Raw genomic sequence first — 16,913 nt, 5'->3', positions numbered from 1 at the left:
TTCCTTTCAGCTTTGTTGTTAATTCAGTCAACAAATGTTTACTGAATGCTACTACTTCTCAAGTGCTTTTTCAGACCCTGGGAATAAAGCAGTGAAGTCCTGGCTCTTAAAGAGCTCACAGCCCACTGGGTGGGCAGAGAGAGACGCTAAAACAAGTTATCAAGTAAATATGTATTATGTCAGATGGTAATAGGAGTATGGAAGAAGATAACAGCATAAGGGGAGTAAAGAATGTCAGAGGTGGAGAAATGGGCTGTTGATTTATTTTTTTTTAAAGTACCTTCTTCAAATGTTTGGCATGTAGAGGTCTTTTGCATTTAGCGTATTCAGTCTCCTCTCCTTGGTGTATATCTTTATAATTACTATATAAGACCCTCCATTTGTCTATCTCACTGGCCTGGCTTTATTCCCACTCTAACCCCCAAACCAGGATCGGTGTTTCACAGTCCTCATGAGCGCAAGCCTTCCCATACCTTTCCCTTTGCTCATGCAGTTTCTTCCTGGGATGCCCTACCCTCCTGTTCCACTTAACCAAATGGTACCCATCCTTTAATACCTAACCCAAGTCCCTGTTCCCCGAAACAGAGCTCTAACCCAGCTCAAACTCTTTTTTTGACTTCTCTCTCTCTCTTATTTCTTTCTGAATTCCTATAGAACCTGGAGCCTGTGCCACAAATGTGGATTAAATATTAATTCCAACTGCAGCCTCATAAATACATCTACTCACCAGATTTCTTTTGCTTTTTTTACTTTTCAAATTTAAAATATATTCTTATTTAATAAGCTCATGGACTTATTATTCATTGATTTATAAAGAGAATTTAAACATCATTTCTCTATCAAGTAAAAAGACAAAATACTCTTCTTAAATGAGTTAAAAAGAAGTTAAACATCAGGAAATGTTTCTTATTGCTTCAGATGTATTGCTTTAATAAAATCACAAAAGGGATGCGATAGCTAAGTTTATTTTTTGTTAAATTGAGTGCCACAGTAATAGAAGCAAATGGATCTAATTTAAATCTAACATAAATCTCCTCAGATTTAATGAGAACACAAGATACGGCACTAATTATGTGTTTTTCCATGCCATCTCCTAACAAGGGAGGAAATAATTGGATTAATGGGGCATGGAGACTATGTAAATAAGTACAGAAAAGCTGTCTGCATAAAAGCTTTACTCAGGCTCTCCAAAGATTCCCTGGGCTGGTGCTGAGGCTCTTCCTGGGGCCCTGCTCCAGGTCACGGATCTCTTGGAAGCCAGTAATCTGAAACTTTTCAGTCTGTTGGCTACGTTTATCAGAGACCCGTTTCACTACACTAGGTTTATGGGATGGCTTCCCCTTTTGAGAAACTTCAAGTAAGTTTTAGTAATAAATATTATGGCTCTCGAGGATGGTACAGGCAAGAAATGTGACCACTTTAAGAACCAAGGTCACTCACATCTTCTGCATACAGAGTTTATCCAACCTCCCTACTTAAAACCAAAACCATACTAGTGATACAGTGACAGCCAGCACCACTAAAATAGTAGCCCAGCAGGCTGTGGTGTGGGGAGAGGGAAGGTAATACAAACTGAAGGCCTGGGGAAAGGCAGACCTTTTTAGAATACATTTTTGAAAGCCATGCATGTCCAGAAGTTCTCCGTTTTTGTGTGAAACTCAGATCACAGCCCGAGATGTTCAGTCATTCAAAATATATGTGGAGGGGCTTCCCTGGTGGCGCAGTGGTTGAGAGTCCGCCTGCCAATGCAGGGGACACGGGTTTGTGCCCCGGTCCAGGAAGATCCCACATGCTGCAGAGTGGCTAGGCCCGTGAGCCATGGCCGCTGAGCCTGCGCGTCCGGAGCCTGTGCTCCGCAACGGGAGAGGCCACAATAATAAGAGGCCCACATACCGCAAAAAAAAAAAAAAAGAAAAAAAAATATATATATAGGATCTATGGATTTAAAATTCTTTTAATAGTACATATTCAGACAGTCTTCATACCCAGTCTTCATTTGGTAGCTCTGCTGTGCGGGAACATATGCTGGGTACTCAGGATTCCCAAATGATAAATACATGAAAAAATAATGTAATTAATGGGGCATAGAGACTAAATGAGTATAGAAAAGTTGTCTGCTTTAAAACTTCATACATTTTCTAATACCTTTTTTGTTGTTGTTGTTGTTGGGGAGGAGAGGAGGGGAGGTGGTCGTTGACTTGGATATTCTCTTGCTCCCTCTGGCTCTGACCTTCTGCTTCCATCAAGAAGGTTCAGATTATGGATCATTTCATTGTCTGGGAGTGTTTTCCACCCGATCATCCAGTTGTGAACTCAGCCCTACTTATATAAAGCAGAGTTTATTGAAGATTTTCTTAGCATGGTAGGAGGTAGGTTTATATCATAACAGAGCAATGCAAATCTGACCATGTGGTTTTCTGAACAACTAGTTTTCTTAGGATAAAATACAAAGTCATTAATAATGACTTACAGACAAGGCCCGGCAAGATCCGGCCTGTGAGTTTTCAGACCTCTCGTTGTACCACTCTCCTTTCAATCACTTCACTCTGGGCACACTGACATTCTTTCAGGTCCTCAAACTCAGTTTCCATTGTAGGAACTTCTCATGTGGTGTTCCCTCTACTCTTCCTCCTATACTTTGTATGACTGGCTTCTCATTTTCAGGTCTTTAAGTGGGTCACTTATTCTTTCTCACAGTACCCTGTTATTTTTCTTCATAGCATTTGTCATTTTGTCATGGTAAATTCCACAAAAGCACTCATCCTTTAAACCCAGTTTTTACTTAATTCCTAATATGTTTTAGTTACTCATTAAGTGCATATGAAATGAGGTGGCCCAGCAGGACTTGATGGATTAGCTGTAGAAGGGGGTAGAGCAGGTGTCAAGGGTGGTGCTCAGGTTTCAGCTTGGGCACTTAGGTAGGTGATGGAGGCACTGACTGGGTGAAAGAGCAAGTTTGTGGAGACAGAGCTAAGTTACGTTTTAGGTCTGGACACATATAGTGATTAGACTGTTAGGTGTGTTAGGTTCACGAGAGCCATAGGAAACATGATTCTAATGCCTACTCATTCACCATCTTTAAAACTTTGCTTCCAATTGTTAAATACCTGATCTGCTTAGGAAAAAAAAATTGTACTTGCATATTTTGGGCTGCTACCTTGTCTTCTCCGTTCAGTTTTCTAGACCTTTGGGATTTTACCCACATTCAGCTTTTAAAATTTGTTATTAATCACAACTTCCTTGATATAATAAAACCATTTTGCTCATCTCAGTGCATTTTCTTTATTGATGACAGTGACTCATTCAGTTTGCTGAACCGTATACATACTTCTCTTAAGAAAATTGAAAGTGATCTTTATCATTTTTGTTTGTGTTGAAAACAGTTTTTGTTGCTATTTAGAATCCAAGTTCTATTTCTTACCACGTACATTCAAACAAAATTTAATCAAGTTTGACTGCTGAGTTTTTGATGAATGCCCAAATCTTCAGGAATATAACCCTTCTTCATAGAGTAGATTTCATGGATCGAAAAGCATTCAGTGAACATTTATGGGATCTCTATTAAGTGCATGGCACCAAGTTAGGGACTGGAAGTTGCAGCGATCTCATTCAAATGCAAACAGCTGGATCACACTTCTGACTTCTCTTTGAAATCACTTCAAGACAAGAAAGAGAAACAGAAACATTTTCTCAAATAAACTAAAAGTCTTCTGCTAGAACCACAGTATATAAAGAAAGGTTGCCGATCACAGCAATGAAACAGGGATTTGGATATGATACCAAGAGAACTGTGACTGTAGCTCTTAGATGAAGGTATGAGACCTCAGTTTTCTACTGCTGAGTGGCAAAATTAACAATCACTTTTGAAGAACTGGAATGGGGAGTTTGGGTTGGTGATCAGAGCTTCCCTGGACCCTATTTGACAGCAGAGAGTAGCAGACGAAGCAAGACTGAGTAGAGGACCCACATACACATTTGCCATCTTTATGGGAAGTCATCTGCCACTGCAACAAGGCAGTGGAGAAATGCTTGAATTTATGACCTGAAAGGACACACTGTGTACCAGAAAAAAGATGGGTGCACAGTGATCAACACTGAAATATAGCCTAGTAAAGTTGTAGCCATTCACAGATAAAGAAATAATCATTTAGCTACCCAGCTCCCACCCCCAAAGTGCAATCAAGAGACCCCGAAGGGAGAAAGATTATGCTGACCATTGACTTCTCTACAACCACAATCACCACTGTTATTTATTGATAACAGCTAGGTGGCTATCTAGGAAAAAATATAAGTTGGTACCTACCTTAAACCAAACTTAATTCAGATGATCAAATATTTTAAATATTAAAAGGACTTCCCTGGTGGTCCAGTGGTTAAGACTCCAAGCTTCCACCACAGGGAGCACAGGTTCGATCCCTGGTGGGGGAACTAAGATCCCACATGCCGCGTGGCATGGCCAAAATAAATAAATAAAATAAAAATGAAATTAAGAATGCTTTGAAGAAAACAAAAGAGAATTGTATTATGGTTTCACAGTGGGGAAAATATGTCTAACACAAAATGTAGGAAATATTTTTAAAAACAGATAAATTCAATCCCATAAATGTAACAAAGTCACAAATACAAAAGGCAAGCTAAAAAAAAATACACATATACACATCTTTGTATACATTACACAGGGCTAAGTATAATAAGAAGAAGAAAAAGAAGGCTAAATATATCTAGAGCTCCTATAAATAAATATTTTTTTAAATGGACAAAGGATAGAAAGAATCCACAGATAGAAAATGAGAAAATATAGGGGGCTAATAAGTATTTGAAAAATGTTAAATGTCATTTATCATAAAAGAAATGAAAGTTTAAAAACCACAATGTATATTTTACAAATTAAATAAGCAAAGATTAAGAAGTTTGATAATACCTTATATCTCGGAAGATATGATTAAACCAGCACTCTCATACCTTATCACAGAAGTTAAATTGGCACAGCAGATGTACAGGGCAACAACAATATAGCGGTTCTACTTTTGGAAATTCATTCTGTATATATACTTGCTCATGTGTAGGAAATGTCATGTATACAAGGATACCCAGTGCAGCATTTTTTATAATAGGAACAGGATGGAAATAATGCAGATAATCCATCAGCAGGGAATCAGATAAATTTAGTGTAGCCATATAAAATACTTTATTTACAGCTATTAGAAAGATTGAGGCAACTGTGTGTGTAATGATATAGAGCTATTGCTAATACATTGTTAATGGTAAAAAGCAAAGTGCAGAATAGGATGCATAGTTGCAGAATAGGATGCATAGTATATTCCTCCACCCTTTTTGAAAGGAGAAGAATAAGTGTGTGTGCATAGAAAATCCCAAAATTATACCCAATAAATTGGTAACATTGGTTCCCATGTAGAGGGAAATACGGTGACAAGGAGATGGGATGAGAGGGTGACTTACTTTTACTTTCTACCCATTTGTAGCTTTTAGATACTGTACCATATGCTGTATTGCTTATTCAAATTTTATTAAAATCAAAAGGATCAAGGTCCATATAAAAAATTACTCTTAATTTCTATCTTAGAACATATAGATGGATGTTCTAGTAGATGGCAGATCAAAATGTAAAGACTGAAACAGTAAAGCTTTTGGAAGAAATAGATATCTCATGATCTTGGAATAAGCAGAATTTCTTAAACAGGATGCAAAAAAGCATGAATCATAAAGGGAAAAAATTGATAATTGGACTATATTAGGATTAAGAACTCTTGTTCTTTAAAAGACACTATTAAGAAAGTGAAAGGGCAAGCCACAGACTCAGAGAAGATATTTGTAATACATTTATCTGACAAAGACTCATATGCAGGATATGTTAAAACCTCCTGCAAACAGTAAAGGCCAGGGACTTCCCTGGTGGCCCAGTGGGTAAGACTCTGTGCTCCCAGTGTAGGGGGCCTGGGTTCGATCTCTGTTCAGGGAACTAGATCCCACATGCCACAACTAAGAGCCCACATGCCACAACTAAGACCCGGCACAGCCAAAATAAATAATAAAATACAATAAAAATTTAAAAAACCATTAAAGGCAGACAGTCCAGTAGAAAATAACTTTAACAGGCACTTTACAAAAGCAAATATCTGAGTGTACAATAAACCTATGAAGAGCTGTTCAGCTTCATCAGTCATCAGAGAAATGAAAATTTAAAAGTTCAGTGCAGTAGCATTACACATCCAACAGAATAGCTAGAATAAAAAAGACTAACATTACTTAGTGTTGCTGAAGATATGGAGCAATCTGAGCGCTCACACTCATGGAGAAAGCAAGTTGGTACAACCACTTTGGAAACTTGGTTATTAGTATTTATTAAAGCATAACATGTGATTTCCTATGACCTAGCGTTCTGATTCTAAGTATACACCCAAAAAAATGCATCCATGTGACTCACCAAAAGACACCTACTAGAGTGTTCGTAACAATTTTATTGGAAATAGCCCTAAACTGAAAACTACCCAAATGTTCAATAGAGTGGAAGAATAAATTGTGATAAATTCACACAATGGAATGTTACACAGTAAAGAAGATAAATTATCTACAACTACATAACAATATGGATGAAACTTCCAAACATAATGTTGAGCAAAAGAAGCCAGACACAAAAGAGTTCATCCTCTAAGATCTCATTCATATAAGTTATAACAATAGGCCAGACAAACATATGCTATTTCAAGTCAGGATAGCTGTTATTCTTGGTGGGAGCGAGCAACTGGAAGAAGGGAACGTGAGGAAGGTTTTGGAGGTGCTAGTGATATTCTTTTTCTTATGTTATGTTGTGTGGTGTTTTTAGCTAGCTGCTTCAGGTCTTAGTTGTGGCACGTGAGACCTTCGTTGCGGCGTGCGGGATCGTTTAGTTGCGGCATGCAGGCTCTTAGTTGCATCATGCGGGATCTAGTTCCCTGACCAGGGATCAAACCCGGGCCCCCTGCATTGGGAGTGCTGAGTCTTAACCACTGGACCACCAGGGAAGTTCCCGATACTCTTTCTTGATCTAGGCATGGGACTCAATTTGTGAAAAATAATTGCACGCACTTAATGACTGGTCTACTTTACTGTATGCATGTTATACCTAACAAAAAGTTTTTAAAAGGAAGTGGATCAGAAAAATTTCTAAAACTAGAGATAAATGCAAGATAATTATTAACAGTTCTCTATTTTATTATCAGTCTTCCCCGGTTTTATTTGATTTTTGTCATTAGCCAAAAAGCGTATTACTATTACTTGACTTTAAAGCCATTTACTTCCCCCTATTCATGCAAAATGAATGAGGGTTTCTCTACCCTTCCAACCTCCTCTTGTGGTGAATTCCAGGCTGTTAGGAAAGGATATAATAATGTGACACTCTACTTTTATTTTCCTACAGATGGAATGGCTCTACAGTTATATATCCAGTTCTGATGTTGGGCAGTAGAGGGGTTTCACACCACCAAGAAATTCTCCTATACCAGCTGGGTGTCCTGTAATCCAGTTCACTTCTGACACTATCTACCTAGAGGTAGCATCAGATTCCACAGGTTAAGGGCTCAGTCCTATAAGACTGACCCATCATAAATAGAAGATTACAAAGGCCCCCGTCCTTGGCAGGGATTAATTTGCTAGTGCAGCACACAGAACTCAGAGAAACATTTTACTTACTGGATTACCAATTTATTATAAAAGAACATAACTCAGGAATAGCCACATGGAAGATGCTCAGGGCAATGTGTACCACTCTCCACATGTTCACCAGCCGGGAAGCTCTCTGAACCGTGTCCTTTTGGGGTTTCATGGAGCCTTCATTACATAAACTCAGTTGATTAAATCATTGGTGTTTGAACCCAATCTCCAGCCTCTCTCCCCTCCCCAAAGGTGGAGAAGTGGGCTGGGACTGAAAGTTCCACCCCAGAAATCTCCTGCTTGCCTCCACTGACAACCAGCCCCTACCCGTAGGTGCTTTCCAAAAGTTACCTCATGAACATTAACAAAAGACACATTGATCGCCCTCATCACAGAAAATTCTAAGGCTTTTATGAGCTCTGTGCCAAGAACCTGGACGAAGACCAAATATATATATATTTATTTATTTATTTATTTATTTATTTATTTATTTATTTTAATAAATGACCATATCACAGATTCTTAACTAAGATTGAGACCAAATAGAAAGTAGAAAAAGGCTTGGAAATGCTGGGCTGAGGATGTTGAAGTAGTGCTCTGGTGTTGGTCAACTGTGAGTGTGTTAGCAGGGTGCTAATAATGTGGATCTGTTTCAGTCAGTTTATTTTTGTAAAAAGGTAGAAAATATTGACTATTTTATGAAATGATGAGGATTGACTGTAACTAGAATCAGTATTTCATATGATTTGATAATAGTTGTTAGGCCTCTTGTGAACAAAAGCATGCTAAATATGAAAAAATTAAATAAAATTTTAAGCTTCTACTTTATCTGGAACATTTTGGAAGTCCTGCAGAATATTCCAGTTCCAATTAAAAGAATCAACTTCACTAACCTAAAACCCTTTCAAAAATCCTGAATTCAGTACACCTTAATTCAGGCCAAATACCCTGTTTGCAGTGGCAAATTTCACCTATATCAGAATGTGTATAAGACAGAGAAGGACAAGAATGTGGACAATATTTGGATTTAATCATCGATTTATAACTTATAAATTTTGTTTGGCTCCTCAAAGTCTTTAATGCCCCAGAGTATGTAACACAGTAGGTTTGGGATGGAAAACTCGGTCTTCATCTCAGAAAACTAAATTTTAGAAAGGATTCCATGTGAAAGTTGAAGAACTGGAAATGTTTTTCCCTAAAGTTGTCTTTGAATGTTTATTTCTTAGAAAGTCTTTGTTTAAAGTTTGAAGACTGTTGTGATAGATATTTGAACAAGTAGCCACAGTAAACAGATGTGCTGACCCCTTTGGCTTTGCATGTAAACAGTCATGGAAGCTAGCATGGTAAAAGGTTACATGTGGCTTCACCTTTCTAATGGAAAGATACACATCTTTATTGTTCAACGGGAAGAAGATAGCATAGCCAAAAGTTAAGTCTAATGAAGGATAAAATATACTGTTGTGTATTTGAATTTTGGAAATATGCTCTCAAAAAATATGCCTATAAAAATATCTAATTAGCTAGTTTAGTGATTTTTAATTCATTTCATTTTGTAAAGTTATGAGAACTTTGGCAATTATACCTTACAACTGTCATTTTAAAATAATATGGACATTCATAAATGTGTATAGTAATACAAAAAGTAGTGTTTGTGAATAAAATTCAGTTTATTCGAAATTTTATTTTTCTTATTGTATGTGGTTATTTCAAAGACTTCCCACTGAGCAGCCTTAAAAATCTAAAATTTTCCTAAATAAAATAATTGGGATAAACAAAATAATTTTATATTATACTTTAGAATCAGAAATTACATTTTTATGTTGTTTTTAATTAACCTTAGTGTTGGCCTCTCAACATCAATAGGATAGCCTGTTTTTTCTATTGTGTAATTTCATATTTAGAATTTCTCTTTTGAGTTCCACCCAGACCATGTCTGACATAATTATGGTCATTTTTGACAAAATGATTTTATTGTTAATGTTAACATCCCAAATTTAAATTACATGTTACTGAGAGAAAATCATTTAAATGATATCACTGAATTTAATCATTGTAAAGGAAAAAAACTAGTAAAACAGAGTAGGGCTTCCTTCATAAGCCATAAGCACTAGATCTTTTTTCTCCAAGTGTGTTCTCTTGAACCTCATCCTGAGCATAGAGGAATCTGATTTTGATTGAACATCCTGAGTGATTCTGAAGCTCACTAAAATGTGAGAACCACTACTCCAGAGCAACACTACTTAATCATGGGTGATCCATAATGGAAAGAGGCACCTCCGGTCTTTGGTGGCAAAATATAAATAATAAATTAATAAAGTAAAAGTATCCAAGAGACATACCCCTTCCTTACATCTTGATTATAATAGCCTTACTCAAATTTCATTGTCCTGTCTTTATAGCTGTGAAGTTTTATCCTCATTACTTTCCCAAAACACCAAATTTTTTTGTGTTGAAATATAGTTGATATACAATATTATATTAGTTTCAAGTGTATTACATAATTATTTGACATTTGCATACATTATGAAATGATCACCACAATAAATCTAGTAACCATCTGTCCCTGTACAAAGTTATTACAGTATTAATGACCATATTCCTTAAGCTGTGTATTACATCCCTGTGACTTATTTATATAATTGGAAGTTTGTACCTCTTAATCCCCTTTACCTATTTTGCCCCACCTTCCCACCTCTTTCCTGTCTGGCAGCCACCCATTTGTTCTCTGTATCTATGAGTCTGTTTTCATTTTGCAAAACACAAAATATTTTTATCACTTATTATAAACTGCCCTGCAATTACATATAGAATATTTATAAACCACGTTTACCTGAATTGCTGTAGAATGTGTCTCGTTAACTGCTGTAAATGATCTATTTAGTAATTTTTAAATATAGATCTTTAGAGATAATGCTAAATAACAGATTCGAATATTTTTGTTTAATTCAATAAAATGGAACCAGTACAACCTCTGGTTTCACAAATGAAGTGATTTAAAATACGTGTGTTGCTCTGATGGGGCCCTCGCGCACTGCATTAGGGTAAATAGCACACCTCTGTCTTTTTTCCTAAAACGAAGGCTGCCTCTAATCCCACTCTTTCCACAAATCTTCGTGCACTAAACTATGTGCCAATGACATGAGAAGCTCATTTTGATTGTAGTGGGCCGTCTCTTGTCTAGTACATCATTTGTGAAACTGAAGTTGGCTATTATAATGCAACAGGTATGTAAATAACATTTATTAGTAATCTCTGTAAAATTGATTCCTTCTTTCTCTTTTTCATTATAAAAGGAACCTTTATTTCAGAGTAGAAAGTGCATTGTCTGAACTCATCAACACCCTCTTTATCCCTCCCCTCCCCAATTTGTTGCAGACCAGGATGAAAGAGCAGCTGAGCTCAGCAGGGAGCAGAATGAGAAAACCATCCGGAGCACGCAGACTGCGCTCCGCAATTTCCGGGAGTTCCTCATCTCCAAGTATCCTTCTGAAACAAGAGAGATTTATGTCATCCCTTGCAAGGAGTTGGATGCCTACTTGGCCTCTTTCTTTGTGGATGCCAGGCAGAAGGATGGATCCGAGTATGAACCCAACAGCTTGGCCAATTACCAGTGTGGACTTGAACGGTACCTAAAAGAACACAGGTATGGCTACAGTATCACCAGGGATAAGGAATTCAAGCGCTCCCAAGAGGCCCTGAAACAGAAGCAAATTGAACTCCGCTGCAAAGGAAAAGGAAATAAGCCACACAAGTCCATGAAGCTCACCTTTGCTGATGAGCTCATTCTGCGGAAAAGGGGACTGCTAAGCCGCTATAACCCTGAGGGTCTGCTCAACCTCGTCTGGCTCAACAACACAAAAGCTTTTGGGCACTGTACGGGCTTCCACGGGTCTACCTTAAAGTGGGGTGATATTCGGCTCCGGGTAACAGAAACGGGGCTGGAGTACTTGGAGTGGATGGGTCAAGACACTGGTGACCTAAATGCCAAAACCAAGAGAGGGGGGACAGACTCCCGTGTGTATGCCACCCAGCATGCTCCACAGACCTGCCCCGTACAAGACTATAAGGAGTATGCCCAACGGCGTCCTCCTGCTATGCGCTATGAGGATGCCCCTTTCTACCTGTCCATTAAGCCGGTCGTGAACTTGGCGGCTCTGCATTGGTACAACTGCCAGGCCCTCGGCAAGAACAAGCTGGCCAAGATGGTGAAGACCATGTGCGAGAAGGGGAACATCCCTGGCAGGAAAACCAACTTCAGTGTGTATCAGAGCTGCAGCACCTTGTCCGAGGCCCAGAGCAACCAGCTGGTGCTTATCTGTAACAATCTGAGCCAGCAGGCCGCCCAGTCAGTGGCCGGGCACTCCAACAGCGGCAATTTCATCGTCTCTGCCTCCTATGACTCTTCCTCAGACACTGCTTGACCAGGTGGCTTGAGCAAGACCCCAGTCTGGTTATTGAGTCCAGAGAAACTGTGATTAAACACTGCTTCTCGTTCCCTTTCCTCGGCCCTCAGTGTTAACTTTATAAGAATATAAATATATAATATATTTTTCTTTTTACAAATAAGCCAATGGAGATAGTTTAGTATTACTAACGTAGTATTCATAGGCTTAAAACAAATGTACTCGTGGTGATTAAATATAATTACTGTTATAGACTTTACAAAACCATAGTGGTTCTCAGGCAACACAAAGTAGAGAAAGAATTCCATTTTTTAAAAAAATTATCAAAAAGGAAACTGAAAGTCAGCCTAGACACTTGTGTCCTCAACTCCTGCTTTTCCTTCCCACCCCACCTCTCATTTTTAGTCTACTTAATAAATGGCATTATTTTTTCAATTTTTAAAATTCTACATTAATCAGGAGGAGACATTAACTTTACTGCTTACACAAAACTGTCAGATCCAGAATAAGAAAATGTTGGTATAAGCTAGAAAAATTATTTACATACTCTTTTTTTTTTAAGCATAATTAGATTTTAGTCTCTGTGCCTCATTTTTTGCAATTTATGAAAATCTAGATGTTTAGCTAACTTCTTTTGGGGCAGAGGAGGGTAGAAGGAGGGAATAAAGGTGCCATTCTTTTTGGGAGCTATATAATTTTAAAATAATATGCGAAGTCCAATATTATGGCAAAAAAGACTGTTACTAGCTCATTTTTACTGTTGTGCTTGAACCTGGAGAGAATTTTTTTTTTGTTTTCTAAGAAATCAATGTAAATGAAGTTTGATTATCAGTTTTACAAGAAATTTAAAACTACCAAAGCTTTGAAAATGTTCCCAAGCATTAGATTGTATATCAAACATAAAGAGAAAGTAGAGAATGGAAAAGTCTTACAAAAAATCTAGAAGCACTAGTCAAGACAACAAAAACCTCATACTCTTCAAAGCTCAAATTCCCTGAATTATTTATTTATAAGCATTGAACTTCAGTCTGTTTCCCCTAGGGGATTACTTGACTCTGTAGTTGAGATCAAAGGAATATTGACACTCATTTTAGGTAACATTTTGTTACCAAATTTAGCTGAATTCTAACCTTGATAATGTGCAGTTTCTTCTACAGTAAATACAAATGCATTTATGTGTGATAATCCTGCAATTATAATAATTATAATTTTGGTTAAACAACTCTCTGTGGTGGTTTTTCCAAGGTCTTTATTTTCAAGCCTATGGTGAATTATTAGTTGAGATACTTCAATAATAAAATAATTTAGATGAGGTAGGTTCCTATCTTGTATAATCATTAACACATTAAAAAAAATCCAAATCTTAATCACTTTGTTGGATCTGGGCGTTCTTTTGGGAAGTATTTGTTCTTCAGAGCATCCTCATAATTCACATTAGCTAGGAAGCTAGGTGGTATTTTATGTTTTAATTTATTGTACCAGACCAGGACAAATTTCATTTTGATTTGCTTTGCTAAATCATCATGTTAGCTGAGCTTTCCCATGGCTAGGCAGCTCTTCCCAACACTAAGTCATAAACACATAAAGACCCATTACTCTAATAAGCTGTGACCTTTCCGTTGGCTCAGGAGTGGGAAGTCTGCCGTGGCCTTTGTGTTATGCAATCTACTTCATTTCATGACTTTCCTTCCATAAAGAGGCATCCAGAAACAAGAAGAAAGAGCAGGATACTTTGCTTTTATCTTTTTGTATTAATAATGATGGTAGCCACCATTTTTGAGCCAGTCTGTGTACCAGCACCGTGTGTGCTAAGTGACTTATATGCACCACTTATATAAGTAATACTAATTTATGAAAATTAGAAAATCCAGATAAGCATAAAGAAAACAAAATATGTACTCATAAATCTGCCAGCCAAAAATAACCACTGTTAATATTTTAGTAAATATTTCTTCAGACATTTCAATACATACGTATTTATTTCTGTATACATGGTCTTTAATCCTTTCAACAACTTTGAAAAGACGGTTAATTATCTCCATTTTATGTTGAGATCAAGATGTAGCAGGTTATAGCTAAGGAGATGGTACTGTCATCTGACTCCAGAGTTTTTTCTATTTACCTTTCTGAGTTCCAACCCGTAATTAGTTTCCAGTGATTTGAGCTGGAGATGAGGACATGGTGCCTTCCCATCTCTCAAGTCTGTCTGATTAAAAGGAAGGCTGAGTGATCTTTCATGAAGGCACACAGTGTCCCCTCGTCCCCCCTCTAATGGTCATTTTGAACCACAGAGCCTCATTCTTCCAATTATCTTAACAAAACCTTCCTCTTCTTACCCTGTAATGGGCTCAGAAGTGCACATGACAGCCTACTGTGAAAGAACTCTGTTTTAAAAATAAGTTGTTTTTTTTTAACATAGGTTACCTCTCATTTTAAAAAAAAGATTTCTGTAAAACATTTAAAATGTGATTGTGCATTTTGTTTCTGCATAAAAACTCTTGCTTTGTTTTTGACAGCAAAGTAAGTTTGTCATGGGGAAGAAGGTTAGTCAGTATGCACTGAGAAAGCAGAACTAGGAAATTTTGAATTCCTGTTTGTGTATATTGAGGTACTAAACTGAAAATCTCTCTCTTATTTAATCCTATAGCAGTTTCTTTTAGAAGAACGCAGATTGAGAATGTGAATTATTTTTTATTTATTTATATTTTGCTTTGATAACTCAAACCAAATAGGAACGTTGTGACATTTAAATTTAGAAAACTGTTTTACGAAGAATGGCTTGGTAGAATTTTAGCTGAATTATTGTAACTCTTGGGGATAATTAAATTATGAAAAATTAGCGGCAACTACCTCTAAATTTTGTGTTTTTGTACAAACAATACTGAGGATATACTACTGCCGGATACCATATTTATTATTTGCTATTTTAACTTTTTAAAAAATTACATCCATACTGCGGCAGTGGTTGATGCCAAAATCGTGTATGTGCTTTAGCAAAAATTCAACAGTCCGGTAGGTGTTCACTATAACTGAACATGCTGCCTTTCCAGGCAATCCTGTGGTTCATACAAAAACAATAAAACTGTATTTGCAGTTTACACTTTAAGGTCAATGTAATGTCATGTAAGAAATTCCACAGTGCCCCCTCACATGACTCTGGAAGTTTTGCACTGTCTACAACAAAAATGCCAAACCCATCTGTCAGCATTTGGATGACATAAGCTGCATAATTGTTTTTCTTCTATATTCATGGGAGTGCCTGGCTATTGAAAATCATAGATGGTAGCAGTTTAAAAAAAAAAAAAACATAATACTTGAAAAGGTTAGAGAGAGTCAGGTTGTTTATCCAACAGAGCTTATTCTTAAGAGTCCATCTGTTATCATAGTTAGTAGGGGTGGTCTGAATATGATTTATAATATATCAGGTACTTAAAATATTTTTATTATAGTTAGTTTTCCCTGTGTTAAATTTTCCCCATGTTAAATCACTTCCTGATCTACAAAAGAATAGTCTGAAAGTTTTCTAGTATAGATCAGGTCTCTGGTTTTTCAACTAGGTCATGGTTAGCTGATACTTTCATCGAATTAATTTGTCTAAGTCATATGGCTTAGGTTCTAGATGCCATGAAATCAGATGACTTCACTGAGATGAAAATTTATAGTTCTATCAACAAATATTTGAACACCTAGTGTCTAGACACTAAGAGGGGTACAAAGATATACAAAATAGTTCCTGCTTTCAAAACATTTATAAAAGATACTGTAATAGAAGTTTGGTTTCATTTTTGAGAGCCCAGCAAAAAACTATCTGCCAATACTATTTTGCATAGTTTCTCAAATTTTTACTCACAGTTTGTCCATTATTTAGCCATTGAATATGTTGGTTTGCTGTAGAATACTTAATACTGCTTTGAGTATTTTGTGGAGGATCTTTTAGAGCCTGTTTTAAAGTCAGTAATAAGGTAAAGCCATTTCTACACCATCCATTGTGTTCACATAGATGCACAATGCATAAGAATGTGCAGACTGTCATCAATGAGTGTCACTTATTAAGTACTTACAATGTACCATGGTACTGAGTGCTTTTGTAAGTTGTTTCACTTAATTCTTACAATAGTCCTGTGAGGGTAAGTATCATTATTTCTTTTATAAATGAGGAAATCCAGAGAAGTCAGATAGGTTGCCTACATTACTTAATACATAAGGGTATCAGGATCTGAAACTATATCCAGCTACCATTACGCACTAACCTTTTCTGCTGTAGCTGCCTGTTCACAAAGTGATTTACTGTGCTTCTTTAGATTCTCTGAAGTGATAAATTATAAGTGGAATCCCTGGTATAATAAAATCATCAATATTCTTTCAACTCTGAATTGACTGAGAGCAGTGCCATCACCTGGCATGTTTGTCAGCATAAAATTATATAGGCCCCCTAACTGTGGTTATTTTGAGATGGAACATTCAGCAAAGTTTGTTTCCCCTTCGCCATGAGTAGAGAGCAAAAGTTTGTGTCATTCTTTAAAGAACTCTTAATTTTGTCATGGAGGTGAATGTATATATGGACAAATAATTATATATATATATATATATATATATATATATTTTTTTTTTTTTTTTGGCTGTGCTGGACGGCATGTGGGATCTTAGTTACCCAACCAGAGATCGAACCTACACTCCCTGCATTGGAAGCATGAAATCTTAACCACTTAAGCACTGGACCAGCAGGGAAGTCCCTAATTATATTTTTTTAACAAATGATTGTCCTTTGTTTTTACCCCATATAAACCAAAAATCCTATTTCAAAAGAGTTCCTTGTAATTCAGACAGAGAAGGGGGAGGTTCTGGGCAGAGGAAATACCT

The 16,913-nt window shown here is 36.9% G+C and overlaps 1 protein-coding gene across 2 annotated transcripts in view; it reads left to right on the top strand.

The window, feature by feature from the left end:
• Nucleotides 1–16,913, top strand: part of KIAA1958 — a gene marked incomplete at its 3' end in the record, with an annotated part of 170,292 nt that overhangs the window by 116,343 nt on the left and 37,036 nt on the right. The window contains exon 3 of one of the 2 annotated variants that reach the window (XM_082843448.1): nucleotides 11,026–11,109. The exons of the other annotated variant lie outside the window; for it this stretch is intronic. Coding sequence (XP_082699574.1) covers nucleotides 11,026–11,109 — 84 coding nt within the window. The remainder of the gene's footprint in view (nucleotides 1–11,025; nucleotides 11,110–16,913) is intronic. 2 annotated transcript variants of the gene reach the window in all.

Source organism: Leucopleurus acutus (assembly GCF_964270905.1).
Source record: "Leucopleurus acutus genome assembly, chromosome: 7".
NCBI classification, from domain to species: domain Eukaryota; kingdom Metazoa; phylum Chordata; class Mammalia; order Artiodactyla; family Delphinidae; genus Leucopleurus; species Leucopleurus acutus.
This window is presented reverse-complemented; position numbering and strand designations above follow the sequence as displayed.